Source organism: Lepisma saccharinum, chromosome 12 (assembly GCF_977018435.1).
Source record: "Lepisma saccharinum chromosome 12, izLepSacc3.1, whole genome shotgun sequence".
Classification (NCBI taxonomy): domain Eukaryota; kingdom Metazoa; phylum Arthropoda; class Insecta; order Zygentoma; family Lepismatidae; genus Lepisma; species Lepisma saccharinum.
This window is the reverse complement of record NC_139240.1, coordinates 53,987,222-54,006,755: the sequence shown is the minus strand read 5'-3', so window position 1 is coordinate 54,006,755 and position 19,534 is coordinate 53,987,222. Positions and strand designations below refer to the sequence as shown.

At 38.1% G+C, this 19,534-nt stretch overlaps 1 protein-coding gene across 2 annotated transcripts; it reads right to left on the bottom strand.

Annotated features, from left to right (window-relative positions):
* Positions 1-1,359: 1,359 nt before the first annotated feature.
* Positions 1,360-15,089, bottom strand: LOC145996095 (cytochrome P450 6k1-like). Of its 2 annotated transcripts, none has more exons than XM_083132353.1 (5): positions 15,019-15,089; positions 4,805-5,773; positions 3,477-3,701; positions 2,967-3,218; positions 1,360-1,868 (listed from the first exon to the last, which is right to left on the bottom strand). In XM_083132353.1, exons 2-5 carry the CDS (start codon positions 5,727-5,729, stop codon positions 1,696-1,698), a joined length of 1,575 nt encoding a protein of 524 aa, XP_082988479.1. In that variant the 5' UTR covers positions 5,730-5,773; positions 15,019-15,089; the 3' UTR covers positions 1,360-1,695. The 2 variants fall into 2 exon arrangements, with proteins under 2 accessions (XP_082988479.1, XP_082988478.1); XM_083132352.1 differs by lacking the exon at positions 15,019-15,089 and adding an exon at positions 9,825-9,973.
* Positions 15,090-19,534: the final 4,445 nt, after the last annotated feature.

Below are 19,534 nucleotides of genomic sequence, written 5' to 3'. Positions count from 1 at the left end.
AGACCGACCTCTCTCCGGGACATCCCTGACCTTTCGAGGAAATACTGTTAGTTTGTATCACATGGATTACAAAAAACAACTCTACAACGAGATTTTTCATCCTTTTAAACCACCGAACACACGGGGTTGTGCTCTAGCGTGCCAACAGCGCGAACTTCTGTCACCCGCCTGACTTCATGGTCGTGCGTTTAGTGCATGCAGGTGAATCCTAGTGCCAGGCTGGTGTAAGGAAATGATGTTCATATTCTACTTAAACCTAATACTTACTACGTAGCACATTTTCTACATCCAGTAACAGGATATAATAGCAACCGCACCCAACACTGAAACGATGGTAGTCGTCAACCGAAGGCCAAACTGACTAACATCAGCAATGAACAACAACGGACAATTTCCTCTCGCTCTGGATGACGCAACGTTTTTCGTCTTTTCCTTAAGGGCAAGAAGTTGCAGAAAGTAACGGTACATGGCGTCATCTGCTTTACAACTCTCAAACATTTCAACAGCAAGAGCCCATTCCAGAGGCTGAAAGACAGGTTGAAACAACATAGGGATGATGTACGACTTAAGAGAGAGAGAAATGCGATATTTAAACACACGAGAGAAACAGGACATGGCATAGAGTGGGATGAGGCTAAGCAGATAGGAAGGGAGAAGAGAATACTAGTGGGAAAATGGAAGGAGGCCAAGGAAATGGAGAAGAAAGGTGAAGAAGACACAATAAACTGGAATGGGGGAATGAAGATAAACAAGGAATGGAAGAAGGTGTTAGAAAGAGTGGAAAGGACAAGAGAGACAGAGGAGAGAAGAAGGAAGAAGAATGAAGGAAAAAGAGCGTGAGATAAAGAGTCGAACCACATTCTACATGGAAGTTAATATGTTTAGCCTTTTAGGTGAATGTACAGTTGACAAGGGAAAGCCACCTGCTAGAATGTTCCAGAACAACTTTCTAATAGTCTGGAGGGGAGTAATGTTTGTGTATATATATCGTCCTTTTTTGTATCTTGTTGCATTTGTACTTGGTGCAGAGTCTGAAGAAAACCTTGCTAGAAGGTTGAAACGTTACGTTTAGTTTATGTTTTATAATAAAATAAATTTCTGCCTTGATCAGCATATTGAGTTTTTCATATCATGGAAACAGGGTTTAATGGTGTTATAATTAAATACACAGTGACAAAAAAGTCTATGTATCTACAACTACATATTGTTGTCAATAATATCGACAATTCCGAAAATAAACGATTGACGATATCCAATCAATGTTTTTCATCCTTTTCATCAGTTCCCCTTCACACTCATCTTCGTGATGAACCTACACAGAAATATGATGTGAAATAACTAACATATATAACATAGATCGATTGTTATAATACTCTAACTTTATTGCTAGAAAATGACACATAATGAAAAATATATATTAGAAGAAAACATCACATTTCAATATGAATTTGCATTCGTTTACAAATAACCATCAAACAATGATAAAATTATATGATGAATTTACAAACTTAAGAAATAGAGTCCACTCAATTAACTTGGAAATTTTCAAGTACTTTTGCATACCACTATTTGCAGATAATCAAGATATACCACTAAATTGGTCTAATCTCTAACATACACACGCACACACATGCTTCAGCAATTGTTAAATTGAGTAAAGTTCATGTTATGGTCGAGCATATAATTAACATAATTTCACTTCCTGTTTCGTTCCACTATTTTCAGCCACGTGCCTCCCTTCCCTGCTGGAAAAAATGCTTTCGGGTCGTATTCGAAGGGAACTTTAGTCTTCTCGCAGCGTTTGAACTCATACCTTGACACGAGAGACACCAGACACACTTTGGACTGCATCAAACCGAAACGTAAGCCTGTAGAAACAAACACACTGGTTATTTATATATAAATGGATATAAATATAACAATATCTTGTAATACATTCCCGCCAAAGTATCAACATTACAGATATCTTTTGTCAGCTTCTATCAATATTTAGGCCATGGTCATTGCTGTCGCATGTTTGTAATGAAATATTTTAAAAGTCTACATTATAACCAGATGTAGAAAAAATGAAATTGTACTATTTTGAGACGAAAGAGGTATGAAATAATTAATTCATAACTGCAATACCACCGCTGTCATTCCTGATTTGTTATTACAAAGTATATTTTAAGTTACTTTTATCAGCAGTAATGGATGCTTGCTCCTATATCACCCTGCAGTGAAAATAAAACTTTTCTTAATAAAGTATTATTAATGCCTACTAGCCCCTAGACTTCTCAAACATCTGGAAATAAATCAACTAAAAGTCACACGAGCGACGCTAGCAGCATTGCTTCCATGCTAGGGTTTCGAATACGGTGGTCGGTATTTTTTTCTTTGTAGTAATTACAGATTTGTGTTCCCTATTTCAAGAAATACAATAGCATATTTCCGAGTTGTGAGCTTTGAGAGATCCACACAAGAGTGAAAACAAGTTAAAGACTTTATGAACAGAAATAGAATTCAAACGTGAAAGATGTACCTAAAACTGCAAGGACAGAGGGAGGTGCAAGAAGATTATCATACTGTATTATAGAGAATGACTAAGATTTCATTATGAAGAATTTAAACCTTTGAGTAGGGAAGCGTTTATGACAATAATACAAAACTTTTCTGTCATTCACGTAGATGCCGAAAGTCATAGAATGTGAAGCAAGGTAGCCGAAAGACATCAGAAAAGACAAATTGTTAGAACAAATCGAAATTTTTATAAGCATTAGAGACAAGGGAAAAATAAATGATCGGCAATTTTCAAGACTGAAGTCAAAAGAGAGTAACGGTTGAAGTATGTAGAAACAATGAAGATAATACTAGTAATTACCAATAGAGACAAGGCAAAAGTAGCAAAAGCGTAAAAGAACAAAAATCTGCTAGTTTTCTTCAAGTAAACGGCCGTTTACTAATTGCCCATTAAATCCAAAACCTACCAATGCAGATCCTCGGTCCATCTCCAAAGGAAAGGAAGGTTCGACCAAATTTCTTCCTCTTGTTGTCTTCGTCGAACCGTTCCGGGTCGAATTTTTCAGGATCTGGGTAGAACTTCGGGTCGTGGTGGATGGCGTGGATTGGGATCTCCAAAATCGTGCCTGGTTCGATAGTTACATTGGAATCTGGAATTTTGTAAGTTTTTGTACACATGCGGTCTGTGAGTCCAAGCGGAGGATATTTCCTGAGGCCCTCTGGAAAGAAAAGTATACTACCACATTCACTTTGATTTTTCCAATTTAAATACAACTTACATTTTATTTCTTTTAAAAAATAAAGTTACCTTAAACAAAGTGAAATAAAAACAAGATAGTTCTGTGTTTCCTGTGTATACAAAACCTGGCTGACCACATTCACAATTGGAATTTATATTTGTAATTTACTAAAACTCTCGCAAACACCATACATAGTATGTACGTACAAGTATGTGCAATTTTAGGAAACAGGATTACCTGTCACAACCTTATCGAGATACTCCATATCTTGTATAACGGTCTGATAAGATACTTTCCCTTCACTCTTGGCTAAGGCCTGGTCCACTTCTTCTTGCAAACGTTTCTGAATATCTGGATTCACAGCCAACTCGTAGAGGACGAAGCTGAGCAGCGTGGATGACGTTTCATAGCCTCCGACGAAGAAGATGAATGCCTGGGCAGCAAAGTCATCATCAGTGAGCTCTGAAAAACACAGAGAAGATTCGTGACAAACTTCCCAGCATACGCATACAAAATAATGTAAATTGTTGAAGACATTTTCCCAGCGGAGTTCTGGATATGTCCCAAACTTTTTGGGGGCGGATAACTTAAGTCCCTTCAGGAACTGAAGGTTTCACTTGAAGATGAGAATGACTTCATCTTTGTAATGCTCTCAAGGGTCTTTGAATATTAGCCAAGAAAGTACCTTCCTAATTCGCAGTATGGAAGCCTCAAAAATTTCGGGAAGTGTTGTTCCCTATGGTATAGTGGTATCGCTGTCGCCTTTTAATAAAATGGAGTCAGGTTTGATCCCCGGTGGATTCGCACAGTGGTTCGGATCGCACTTTCAACTGTAGACCCTGTCCCAATATGTTATTTGTATTTAAAATGGGCTCAAAACAAAGATTGAACCAATTACAGGATGTAATAGGAATCTTGAATATTTCTAGACTTCGTATAGATATTACAATGGTGGTTCAATGTTGAAAGAGACTTTTGTGCGTAAAATCTGACAGAAACAAGTCTCACCTAAATTTGCTTTAAGGTTTTTCCAAATGCCTTTACAGTTCCGACCTAGCTCCTTGTGATTATAATTTCTTTGGACACCTTAAAGAGCATCTGAGAGCGAAGAAATTGAAGACAGGTGAAGCACCTAAGAAAGGTGTTCTGTAATGGGTACCACAGCAAAACCAGTTTTTTTTTATAGAAATCGGGCAACTTCAGCTATGGCTTGACGCACACTTTGAAAAAGTGATATAGTTTGGTTCTCGTCAGACTTTCTACTTCCTCTGTAGAAATAAATTTCTCATTCGACCTTGAACGACCCTTGTAGATGAATACACAACTGTCGTGTAACATAGAAGACTATACTGCTATACTGGTAAAGGAAATGACGCTGAGAGGAAATGAAACAAAGTACGATAAGATAGGGGACTGAGGATTTGAGTAGAATAAGAAGAGATATTTGAAAGTTACGGTTTGAAATTCAGAACTGATTTACAAAACAAGAATTGAATATATTTTATCACTTTTTGGATTAACTCATACACAACAATGAAAAATTGGTAAACTTCAAGGTCACTTACCTACTTCATTGCTTGTTTCTTCGTTAAGAAGGTAGTTATGTTCTGTTTCTTGTTCATCATCCTCCACTTTTCCCTTCCTCTTCAGCTCGAGAAGGAGTTGCAAGAAATCTGGCCTGAAGATATTATTATTCTCCCTGTAGTCCATCGTGTCCTTTACAGCCTTACAGAAGAATTTCTGAACGTCCTTAGGTGTCGCCGAGAACTTCAACCACTTGGAGAGCGTAGGAAAGGCTAGAATACTGAAGTTCTTAATACTTTGGATAAGGTTGGGTGGTTCGATGGCCTTCTTCCCCATCTTCCTGAACTCTGCATCAGGATCCTTCAGGGAGTTCACCTGAATTCCAAACGCACACGTGGCGATGACGTCAGTGGTGAACTTTGCCAAGATATCTTTCACCTCAATATCCTCCTGGTTCTTCGCTCGACTCTCAAGATAAGTCACCAGTTCCTGACCACAGTCTACAACGAACTGATACATCTTCTTCATCTTTCCAGAGGTGAATGTAGGAGTCAGCTTGATCCTCATGTGCCTCCATCTCTGACCTCTTAGCCTTATGAGAGACTTGCAATTTAGAGGATCAACTTCCTCATGTCCAAACTGCAAATGATCCACAAAGTGAGAGAAATCTTTCACTAATATGGTTCGTATGAGATCTGGGTCTCTGAGGATCAGCACTGGGGCCTGGAGTAGGAAAACTCCCCCGAACCTGTGTCCCTCTAAAGATTTGTAGAAATCGTTAAAATCTTCAATGAAAGATCTTCGCTGCAATATGGATTCACGAACAGTTCCAAATGGGAAGATTGGCTTGATATATGGCACTCCTTTCTTTTCCCAATACCTGTACACATGCAGGGCATGGAGGTAATATAATGTTGCTGCACCTACAAGAAGTGAAACTATGCAAGCCAGAAGATAGTAAATCATTCTTCAACTTCTAATCAAATCTCGTCAATTCATTTGATTACGACCTGAAATGGAGAAATATCTATTTTAATGGATGCTACAACGGAATATGAAGAACGAAGAATTACAGGTAGGACTACTCGACAGTCTAAACGTGTAATGCTTTAATAACGAATGAAAATGACTATCAAAGTTTTCCAGTTAGGGGTGGTAGCGAGACGGGACAAGACTTGATGGGCGCTATTCACCGGATGTTTACATTCCTGTGCTTCCTTCGCGTTGACGGGGACTGCACTTCCGGTTTTGAAAAGAATAACATTGAATTCAATGGTGTAAAGGCAGTGTCTTCGGAAGAGGCGACAATGTTTGTGTGGATTTTGGTTTCAACATGAGATAGGGGACAAACAATTGTTCTCAGACAAACAATTGTTCTCAGGTATCTACGCATCGTTTTTAGACAGACCCGATATTGAAAGATCAGTGGATTTAGGCAGTAAAGCGAAAAGATTGGACACAAACACGAGGAAGTAGGCTCTGCAGGCGGCACTTCATCAAATCAAATGAAAATATTTTACGTGTTTCGAAAACTATAATTGTCTAACGGACATGTGTTGACTACATTTAAAAGTTGGAACTATTTATAATCATATTATAACGCATTTGCCTTTTGGGTGTTGATAAGCGTTCTCTCCATGGGCGTCGGTAGGTCAGTCGACCCCTCCTCCCCACCTCTGGAAATTGGCATCCTTCATTTCAAGTTGCAAAAAAGCAGGAAGTTCGTTATTTGTATTGTTAATAACAGAAATAAATTTAACTTGGTTAGTATTCGAACAGAGTAATCAATGTAAAATATGCATTAGATCGAAAAAATGAGTGAAAATACAGGAGCCAGGATATTTTTTTCATATTCTACCATTTAATTCAAAGAATAAATGGTTCCATAGTTTTGAGAATTCGAGAAATTATAATTTTAGACGAGGTCACACAATATAAACTTTGTGAGTATTTTTTCCAACTTCTAAAGTCCTTTCTTGAACGACACTTGCAAAAGTTAATAACAAATACAATAACTGTGCATTTCAGTATAGGAACTATGAAATGTAGAAGTATTAATGGAAAATAGTTGTACTGGATATTCCCTCGGCTTGTGGATCGAATAGCATGGTAATAATAAACAACAATAATAATTAAATTGGAATAAAATATATTATTATTATTTCTTTTACTGTTGTGATCGAAGTATTTCAATGTTTATAATTAATGTAAGCTTCATTTCAACCTGGAGAAGTCTTTTCAAAACGAAACCGTTGGTAAAAGATTAACATTGCCTTGGAAAATATTAGTATTCTCCCTTATATCTGCATCCAAACGATCCGGTAAATTGCCAATCTTTTCTAGGTACCTTTGTTTCTCTACATCACTCAAAAATTTCAAGTGATCCATTTTGTTTCCGATCTTTTATAAGAAAATGAACTCGGTGACGATCTGTATTCCACTTGTTTACATTGGAAAATTCGCCAAACCGGAAGTTCTTTCCCCGCCATCGATAATCGAATTGTTTGATAGATCAGTTTTTGTTTACTCAGGAATAACCCCCATAGAGTCTGTATTTCGTCTCTAGTTGTGAATGCCTGTATCTCGTTCTGTTATCAATTTATAAACACCCGCGATTTTGTCGTCTCTAGTACTGATATACCTACTTAATACTTGCGATGAGTTACAGTTCTGCACCTACACAAATGTTATCTTGAAAATGCGTACATAAATAAAAATTTCGTCTAATAAGTAAATTATAGCACATGGCGCTCATGCATGAAGACTGGCGTTGGCGTGTTGATAATGACTTATTTTGCCATGAATTGCAGCTTTTACTTGATTTTAGGCTGTTTCTTACTTTTTTTGGCATTAGTCTTAATTTCCGCTAGTATCACTAGTAAACAAAATGGCTTCCCATGGCATTATGGACATGGTAGCAATGAACCTTGCACTTGAGTGGAGTATTGTGGTGTTTTGTTAGTATTTAGGGATGTACGCCCAATCCTTGATTGGACATATACTGGGTGTCCCACTTAAAATTAGGCCAGCTCAAAGACATTTGTCTGTGAGGCAAATGACGGATATATTGCTCCAGTAAAATGGCGTAGTCCATTGTAACGTGAACCGTGGTAGGTACTCAAGGTCATCAGTAGACACACTTCGTTTCTTTTCATGATCCTTGGCATGTAACTGTTGATCGTAGTCGTGCTACTTTTAACTGAGACACCCTATATTAAGTGTTATGAGATATTTCTATATATGCAAGTGTTTCTGCAGAAACCTTTCAAAGTATAAAGTTCCTTAAAGTTCGATTACTCCAAGGCCGTCTCATTTTCATCTGGTTATCACTCCTAATCCACAGCGCATAATCATAGTACTGTCTTAACAGCGTAAGAAAATGAGAGATAGCAAGATCACATTCCAACACGACAGTACATTGATAAAGAATATTTGAATTAGAAGAGTTCGGTAGAAATACCAAAAGAAAAGTTTTATCAATTCCATTTACTTACCTGATTGTTAGTGACCATGTTACGTTATTACATAATTTACTGATCTTAATTGGACTAATGCTTTGTTTTTTACTATTCTTACGTATTGTGCCCAACATTGAACAATTTACTTAACTAAACATGTATTTTATCAAGTGGATATCAGTCAGTGTAAGATTAAAAATAGTGACTCACACTTCAGGACAACTTAATAGAGGAAACGAACGGGAGAAAAGGCCTAACCCAGAAATAATTGCAACACAAATAGTTTTTGTGCCAGATTGTGCGGAATGGTATAGTGAATAATATATTAAAAATCAATATCATAGGAAATGGAACACGTAAATTTAGGGAAACACATGACTCTGCATTAAACAACAAATCTCCTCAACCCCTGACACTAAGGGCACGAAACAAAAACCAGTCTCTAGGGAAAATAATAAGCTATGAATTTGGTTCAGTGACTTTAGGACATAAATTACATAGTTTCTTACATATTTGCTGTTCTTTGTGTCAGAAACCAACTTTTACGCTAATTCTAAAAATTAAGGAAAATATTTGAATCTTTCTAATTCAATTAAGATTTATGGTAGCTCTATCAAACAAACAAAAAAACCTAATTTTGCAAATTTTCCGTTCTTTCATTTTGGTTATCTTCATTTTTTGTGTACAATGCACCGTTTTCGAGATATTAATATATATTTTTTAAATGTTAAGTTGAATTTTTGCCGCCGTTTTCTAAGATGGCGGATTTTCCCCAAACATTTGGATGGCGGAGTTTTAATATATTATTCACTATACCATTCCGCACAATGTGGCACAAAAAAAACATTTGTGTTGCAATTATTTCCGGGTGAAACCGTATATTTCCTCTACTAACTTTACAGTCCTATAGTTCAATGCACTGAACAACGAACAAAGAATCACAGTCCAGCACTACTGGACATTCTTACTGTACAGTAGAGGATCGAAAATGAAGAATCACAGTCAAGACTACTTGCCAGTCCAACAATACAATGGTATGAAAAACGAACCAAGAATCACAGTATAGAACTAATGAACATTATAAGACAATAATCCATGAGAAGGGAAAAGCTCAGTAGATTACTTGGGACGAAAAATATGCATAATTTCAATAATAACTTGGTTTAGATTCTAACTTGGCCGGATATTAGTGCAATATTAAATTAACATAATCGACTTTTTATTGCACTGTTGTACCTATTCTAAAATGTTCTGTCTTATAAATTAAAATTATAATAAACTTTGTAAAAATATGGTTGCTAGTGGATACAAGACTGTAACAGATATATAAAGGCTTCTACAATATAAGTAGCATGATAGGAATGTATGGTTCGAACGATATTGATGCCAACCTTCATTGCGAAATCGTTAGCGTAATGGCTCTGGTTCGACAACTGGAAGAAACGCCGATACTTCATTTTTCTCTTTCCTTCATCAGTTTCATCATTCAATTTCACCGTCACGTTTAGCTATGCAAAAACAATTACGTAATCAATCACATTAACAAATATTCAACGATATTTTATAGTTATCAAAATGATAGCCTAGAGGTTGCAGTTATTACCTTATGATCCCTATCGTCCTGCGTCGAAGTATAAAGGCGAATGTAGAAATATTTAACACAATTCCAGATTACACACAATTCACAGTCTCACACACAATGAAATCGACACAATCACAGACTGAAGCGAGAGTAGTAATACGTAGTTTCGTTAAGCATCTTTTCGCCTATCACTGTATCTCGACGTCAAAGAAAATAGAACCTTGATCTTTCGATAAGTGGCTTTATCATTGTTTTTTTTCTTTAGTGGTTTCTTACAAGAGTCAACATACAACATGTAGTGTTGCCAAACGAAGAAAAAATTACTTTTCTAAGTGAAATTCCTACTGAATGTTAAGCCAAAAGGGGAAAAGGAAAATTCTATGAAACATAGCAAACTTTCATGGAAATTTGAAGACATCAGACTAAATATTAGTAAGATAACATTAGGCTCGAGTTTCATATTTATTTCTGTTAGTTCTTACTTGCAATCCTGCGAGAACAAGCCTATATGCCTATTTACCAGTAGCGTACGCAGGATTTCATCAAGGGGGGTGTTATTTCTAAAACTTTTTTCCAAATTCACTTACCATTGTTTTATTATACTTTAATTAAATAATAATAATCACAATTAATTAATAATACTTATAATTAATTAATTAGCTGAATTAATACTAATAATACTACTAATACCACTACTACTACTATTAAGTAGTAGAGATCTACATAAATATAGTATTTATGAAAACAATAGAACGAAATTACTTTCTAGTTATTTGATTTTTATCAAATCCTGGGAGCATTTTTTTGTTTCTTTGTTACGAAATAATTGTCTGGTCAACGAGGTGAGACATTTCAAGTGTGAAGAAAATCCATAAAAACAATAAAATATATTAAAATAAATGGAAATAATCAAAGTATGGAACTCATCCAACGAGTTGCGATGGTCTGGTCGGTAGAGCGTCTGACAACCACGCGGGCGACCCGGGTTCGATTCCCGAAATGGGTGGAATTTTCCCGGCTTTTTTTCCCGCATAAATGTCCCCGATAATTCACATCCTGCGTACGACAGTGTGTTGAACACTGTTACAACTGAGATACAAAACAACTTTTTCTCTCTTTTAAATCATAGTTACCCTAACTTAACCTCATAAACTCGTGTTTATTTTCAATGCATCACTCTGAAAGACGCATGTGTTTGGAATGCTCTGCTTTTCTCCATGCTGCATGGAAATAATAATTCAAATTTTATTATTATTATTATTATTAGTAGTAGTAGTAGTAGTAGTAGAAATAGTAATATTGTTGTCCCAGATGTTTGACTGAAAAATTGGCCATTTAATTTTTTTCCACAAGCTCAAGGGGGGGGGTTTAAACACCGTATCACCCCCCTTGCGTACGCCACTGCTATTTACCGTATTTGCCGGCATATAAGACACACTTTTTTCCCTTTAGGAACAGGTCTTATACTCAGTTTTTGATTACCGGTATCTTTAATTCTGAATTAGAAGAGGTTTCAAGTGATTCTTCATTTAGTTCTGGGTTTTGACGAAGAACATTAAAATGTATTCTTTCCTAGTTAGATTACGTAAGTTATTTGTTGAAAGTAGACCTACACATGTCTTTATATTAAAAACTTTGTAGTAAATTAACAATAATATTCAGTGATAAAAAGCTTTTCCCTCAAAAATATGTACAAAAGAGGGTTACGCCGGCAAATACGGTATATGTCGGATGTTGTCTATTGTATGTCACTTTTGTATATCTTTGGTTGATATCGACGATGATTGTAATGGTGCAACAAACATTCATTCCTGACCACGGTTCGAAGCTAGGACATCTGGCTCGGTAGCGACGAGGTAGGATGTAAGCATGCATGTGATTAATTTGTTTCCTACTGCAATTACTAATTATTACTACTATTATATGATTTGTTTAGATCAAGGAAAAATTGGGTGAAAAAAAGATTTTTTGCTCATACATTGTGAAAACGCTGGCAACAAGTTGCCATTACTGTATATATATAGCAAGGTGAGGACGTTTCCCCTAGGTTATCAGGAAGAATCTGAGATCACAGTTGGAACCGAGATCCTGAGTAGATAACATCATTTGCTCTAACTTTTTAACTTTATCTATTTCTAGGGGGTTGAGCTACTAAATTTTATTTCATTTTTGTTACTTAGCATCGATTTTCTTCCACTTAGATGAGTGATGATATGGGATTCGAACCCGAATCCCAAGGAGTAGTCGCGCTGTGCTAACCACTCCGCCACGGAGCTCGACTTGAACTGTTGAAATAGATGAAGGGAAAAGCAAGTGTAACGTTAAGTGCCTTAATCAGAAAATGAGTCCATAACTTCTGGATTCGTCTACCAGTCCTCACGGACGCTAGAATCGTTAAGTCAATAAACCTTGTCCGCCCTTGGGAACGAGAGCGGGGACGAATAATGATCAACCCCGTCTAGTTCGCTGCACTTTTTGACACTAGGTGTAGTTCAGTTGTATCCGGTGTCAGGCTGGTGCAAAGAAATGACGTTCAACCCAGTGCCGGATCTATAAATCTTGGACCCCCGCAAAATATTACCAAAGGCCTCCTTTACCTACCTACCTTTATACACACATGCACCCCCCCCCATATATATATATATATATATATATATATATACGTATATACAGGCTGTTCCAAAATGAATATCGGGGTTTTAATTAAGTGTATATTCTGTTACATATACAATACAGAAATGAAACATACCTTAAAAGGAAGGGTAATTCAAACAGTTTTTTGTCACAAGTTACAAGTGTTCAATGTGGGATCCCCTTGTGACATGGCACACATCTAGTCTGTAGGCAATTTCATCCCACACTGAAGCTAGCATGTCTGGTGTAACAGACTCCACAGCTGCATCAATCCTGCGTCGCAATTCAGGGAGGTCGGCAGTTAGCGGTGGCACTATCCTTTACATACCCCCACAAAAAGAAATCGCAGGGGGTGAGGTCGGGAGATCTTGGGGGCCATTGCAGAAGAGCCACGTCATCCTCACAATGACGACCGATCCATCGTTGGGGAAAAACAGCATTCAAATAATACCGTACTTCACTATGAAAGTGAGGCGGACCGGCGTCTTGTTGCCAGATGTTCCTTTTTTGCTCACGATCCAGTTGAGGGTAGAACCATTGCTGGAGCATGTCCAAATAAGCAGCACCAGTGATAGTGTTTTCCACAAAGAAGAAAGGTCCATACACTTGTTCTTTGGATAGAGCCCAAAAGAAATTCACTTTTGGCGAATCTCTCATGTGCTGCACTGTTTGGTGTGGATTTTCAGACCCCCCAATACGCCCATTATGCGTATTCACTCGTCCACTAAGATGAAATGAGGCTTCATCACTAAAGATCTCACGTGTAAGAAAATCATCTTCCATGTCCAGCACATTTTTTGCAGAAGTTGGCACGGGTCACATTATCTTCAGGCTTTAGGGCCTGTAACAGATGTAGACGGTACGGCCTCATGTGCAGTCTCTTTCGTAACACCCTCCAAACAGTCGTGGACGACATTGATAGTTCTCGACTTGCCCGCCTTACAGATTTCCTGGGACTCCGACCGAAACTTGCTCTGACCTGTTCCACTTGCTCATCTGGTAGACGTGGTCTTCTGGAGCTCTTCCCTTTGCACAGGCATCCCGTATTCTTAAATTGGTTGTACCATCTTCGGATGTTGTTCTCCGATGGGGGATCACATCCATATTCCCGCCGAAAAGCACGTTGCACTCCAATTGCTGAGTTACACCTTGCGAATTCCAAGACACAGAAGGCTTTACTCTCAGGAGTCATCTCCATCTTTACTACTAGCGCCGTGCTGCGGCGGAGTTACCAAATATATTACCTGCCAAGTAGAATCAAAAACTGTTTGAGTTACCTTTCCTTTTAAGATTTCATTTCTGTAATGTATATGTAATAGAAGATACACTTCATTGAAACCCCGATATTCATTTTGGAACACCCTGTGTGTATATATATATACATACATACATATATATATATAGACACACACACACACATAAATACATACACACACATACGGATAATGTATGTACGTGTGTGCAATTTTTGATCTCATGTTGACCAAGTCACATAAGAGCCTAGTGGGTGATTCAAACGTCTATTTAACACCACCTATAAAACGTAAAGGAGATAGGCTCGGTACAATTGGTCATGATAGAAACAGGTTAGGCTTAGGGGGAACCACATTGGTGTGTTCCAAGCAATATTTATGGCCACCATATTGAATTCAACTCAAATATTTTAAATGGGAAGGGAGTGATGTGATATATATATGACACTGTTTTCTCACACCTGGAAAATGATACATTTGTTACAATCATGCAGTCGTAACTTTTTCCTGATTAAAGATAGGTTGAAGAAACCTTCACCACTGCATTTCTCGTGAAATTTTAGCCTGATTACAATCTAGTCTGACTGCTTCGCGGGAAACCCGGGGTAGGTGATTTCCGGCTTTGTCCCCGCCTAAAGCGGCTCTAGGGGCCCACCAGCCTCAAATCAAATGGTACCGGAGGATGGGGGTTAAGGGGCCGCAGTGTGACGCTGTTCACATCACCTCCAAGATGGCCGACATCGAAATTATGTGGAGCCCACATACAATAAATGTGCCTTCACGGCACGGTGCTATATGCACAAGAAAATTTAACTTTACCTGCATATCTTGTATTCATTTCTGCGCCACTGAGTAACTACATATATTTTTTACATACGGATATACGAACCCTCTACAATGCCAATGGCTGAGGGCCCTCCTAAAAGGTCACTTGTCTCCGGGAACCCCCGCACCACGGTGTTTGCGGCTTCTAGATCCGGCACTGGTTCAACCAAGTAGACGGATAGTGGTGTTCAAGTTCAGAAGATTCAACAAATGTCTGTCTGCTGCTTTAAACGGTCATTTGATTAGGTAACACGCAACACGTGACCATACCACACACCACACCGCTCTAGAACGTAGTGGAGACGGTGCAGACACCAAATACACTACTAGACACCAAATCAGCGAAGTAGACGAGTCGGTGTTTCATCGTGTTATACCAACTATACGCGTGAGTGCAGAGAGATGCAACAAGTGCAGAACGTGGACTCGAAACATACGAGTATCTTGAATTACCAGTCCGTTCTCACTGTAAACTTCTTATTCTACTTAAACCTACTACTTACTATGTACCACGTTCTCTGCGTCTACTAACAGGTTATAACCGTAGCTGCACCCAACGCTGGAACGATGACAGTTGTCAACTGAAGGGTAAACTGGGCTAACAGCAGCAACGAACGACAATGGGCATAAGTGGGTGTGGATGACGCAACAGCATAATCTTCTTCCCTCCTGCTAGACGAGTTGCAGAACGTATCGGCACGTATCGTCAGCTGACATTTCAGATACCTTAACAATTGCAACAGCTAGAGAAATTATTTCAGTACCTCTTCGTACTATATTTAAGGAGTCCACGTACAGGATCAACGAAGTTAGTAATAAGGTGTGTTTTATACAGCGTATATTCATACACGTGTAGATTGAATTGTATCTTCTGCAAATATGCTGTATAAAGAAACAAACTGCCGGAGTACTTGTTGAGGCCAGTGTACCAACGGCTGTGTGATATCTATAGCGAGTCCACATATTGATATCCGAGAATATCGATATCGACGCTATCTAACTAACTCTCTAGCATTCTTTAACCGGAAGGTTTATGGCTGCAGCAACACAAGCCTTCCATCCGTCCTTATCCTGGGCAAGATCAATCCAATCTTTTCCATCCCTACCGATTTCATTTAGGTCCATCTCAACGTTATTCCTCAATCTTAGTCTTGGCCTTCCTACAGGTCGTTTACCATCAGGTTTCCTAACAAGAATCCTGTAAACTCTTCTTTCCTTTCCCATTCGTGTCACATGACCTGCTCACAGGAAACCGTCCTGCTCGTTGAATAAGCGACAAAATGAGTTCCAAGCCCAATGTAGTGGAGTGGTTGACCTTAAGAGTCTATAGTTTTCATCAACCCTTTTTTCAAGAAACTAAAAATAAACAAGAATTAATGCTGCATCTGGATTCGTCATGTCGTTGATCATTGATTTCGTTCATTTTACGTCGCCTTTCTGCCACTTTTAGCTGATTGCGAAGATGAGAATCAGTGATTCTATGATGACATTGATAAAATGACTCTCGCAAAGAACAACCATGGGCTAGTTCGAGATTCGACCTCGGAACCCCTGGCGTCGTAGCGTACTGTAATAATCACTTCACCATGGAGGTCCGCTTCATTCGTCATGTACACGTTAAGTTAATGTTTTTCTTATGAGGGTCTTAGTCCATATCGATAATATCGGTATTGTCGATGTTGACAATATCGATGTCGATGTTGATAATATCGATATAGATGTCGTCATTATCGATATATCGAGGCCGATATTTTACGATACCAACGCTCCGCTGTTTTAAAAATTTCTAATTGATATCGAAATATCACACAGGAATGTATTATGTAGATTTCTTCTCTTGTTTAAAACAAAGTGCACATGTGTGTGGACATCTTCATGTTCCATTCACAATGCTAAAATTTGACAAAGCTAAAAGTACTTTTCACTGTATCCGTCCATTAGTTGGGCATCCAGTTTATTATTTATGCTGGTCCGCCGCGAACCATTGACAAAACCTGACCCCAAGTCAAGTAACTTGTCCCAATAACTTTGTTGTTAAGAGGCATTGTTTCGGCCCTACGATCTCTCTAAAATCATAATATTTTGTCCTTTTGTATGAAACCGTGAACTACAGCTTCATCGATGGCAATGACAACAATTTCATCAGTCGTGTAACACACTAGAAACTATTAGTACTGTACGGTTTTACACTAGCAGTATTTTTCTGTGTCACGTATAGTGATTAGAAATAGAGCTGTATCCCTAATTTAGTTCTAATTCTTTTCTTTCTTCTATTCGAATATGATAGCACTTGAACAAGAAACTAGTGAACAATTTTCATTGTTGTTCTCAGCTTTATTACAATTACTGAGATTTATGTTAATGGAATATCTAACTCGTAGAGTACTCTACTTGTAAATCTGAATATACATAATTATATTTCGAGTAATCTAACTGGATAACAAGAAATAAAAAAATGTTTTAAGATACTGCTCAGCACTGTCAATTTACGATAAGTTCTTCCAAGGAATCCGGTCATTTACTGTAAATGGATCCACCAATTGTGCACAATAATCTCGAGCCGGTAACCTAATTCTACTATTCTATATACGGTGTCCAAAATACCTTTTTATCTCTTATCTCTAAGTCACATTGTTTGAACATGATAAGATAGGATGTTATGAGACAGTCATTTTGAGGAGTTAATGACGTTGTGCTATGTAAGTTGTTTTCATGTCTCTGCTTCTCACGGTTCTTCGAACGAGCAGCCTTTTATGCTTATGCGCATGCACAAAGACCGTCCGCGCAAGTCACTGCGAATGCGCAAAGACCGTCCGCGCAAGTCACTGCGCATGCGCAAGGACCGTCCGCGCATGCGCACTTCTTCGCAAGTTTCTGCGGATAAAAAATTGATAATTTCATTTCCGTTGTTGTAACGAAGGAACTATGATACAGTTTTTCGTTTTGAAAGCTAACTGTGTCTAAGACGTTTGTTGGTGAAGGGCATAACTCACCCTCTTCGGATCAGCTTCGATAAGAAACATTTCGAACGCAGGAAAAGAGCAAATTTATAACTGGCAACTACACTATACAAAATTCGGGAGTACTTTAAAAAACTTTTTTTTAAAACACAGTTTGTTTTGCATCAAAAAAAAATATTCTTGCACACACAGTATCCCCTCCCCTTCCCCAAATTAAAACACCCTCTTAGATCTAAAAACAGACTGCTCTTACAAATTTCCTTGGTACACCACTAACTGTGGAATAGATCTCAAAAGTAAATGTTACTTGCTATGCTTCGAGCTGTTCCCTTTCATTACTTTCATCTCCATCCTCGCGATTAAACTACAAAGATAAATACGTGACGTAAAGTAACAAAAATAACAATAATAAATTGCTGAGAAGGTAGTTCTGTCGCGTTTATCATACTGTTCGCAAAAACACATTTACAAATACCCTATATATGTTAGCACACTTCCATTTGTATGTTTACAAATAATCATCATACAAGAACAATTCCATCTTAACGAATTATAACGAATTATAATATAAATTATACTTTAATTAGACCGAGGGTCATTCACTTGTTTGCACCAGCTGTCTGCTCCTTTGAGGTATTTTTGTTATGCAGAGTCAAGTGTGTACGGACTTCATGAAACGTTGGAGTAACAGGAAGCAAACAGGTAATAAGGTAGCACTCTGCTTACTGAATAGGAAGAAATACTTGACGAATCGGCGTGGTGGAAGTCTCCACTGAGAGGGGTTTAGAGAAGAAGGCAGGCTTTGGTAGGGACACTTTTGGAATTGACTTGAGACAATCAGGAGTACTTTTGGAAGTCTTGGAAGAAGAGTAGTCAGCCTGACTTAGGTTGAGAAGGAAGGAGAAGTCTAGACAGAGTCAGTATTATTTGACACTTCGATCTGTGGATTTGGTCATCAATCTTCTAACTGTAGACAGGTATTTATCCTAAACCTCACCATGTACGATTCAGGTTCAAAAGTTCTAAAAACCAAAGAGTGGCTGTTTGCCATTTCAGTTTGTTTTAGATAGTGCATTTTGTTTCAGGATTACCTCTTGCTGCTTAGCATCAGACTTACAAGTGCTCTCACCATCTGAGGATGAATGATGATTAATCTACATCACCCATAAAATCAATTGGGAGTGGCAGGTTCTATCCGGTCATTCGTAAGAATGATACGTGGTGGAGATGCTGGATTTCATTTATTTCATTTCGATGATACGCAATTAATAGGAAATTTTCGAGGTACTTGTGCCTGAACTATATTTCAATCCCCTTTAAATAGATCGCGAGAACAGATCTAACCCTCAGTTGTAGTCCGAAAGTTATAGAGTACACAGTTGTGGTCTCAAAGTTATACATTGAATATTGGTGCTATGCTAGAGTTAGAAGTTGGGAGTTGCGCTCCCTAAAGACGTTTTATTTCAGGACCGTGCCTTATCATCCAAATCAGCGGAGACAATCATCTGTACAGGAACCTACAGGTAAATGAACATCTTTTCTATTATTACCATGACCTTGCCATGTCGAGTCCATAAAAGTATTAAACAGTGAATGTTGTTCACCAGCTAGTTTCTTAATGTAATCGACTTGTTCCATCTAAAGCCTGAATCACACGGAACTGGATTTCCAGTAGGAATGCTATAGTTGACGCTGGACTGGCTACCCATTTGCTAGTTTCCGCCTCACACGTACTTGTCGATAGTCTTTTGTTCCCATAATGGCAGCCGCACGAGATGTAAACAACGTATCACTTCACACTTTTAAAATACGATAACTATTCAACAGAAAGGAATATCGCCTCGTATTAAATGGTTTTAAGTAGAGAAGAGTGGCGCTGATTAAATACATACTTTACAACGTTTACTATACACGTATGGAAGAATATTTTAGCTTTTTCAATTGTACACACCGTGCACTCACCATAGACGGTGTAACTCGACGTGCCTTTCGCGCTGTATGTATTATACACTGTAATTGGAACAGCTAACCGAAATGATCCATGAAATGCTTTGGTGTA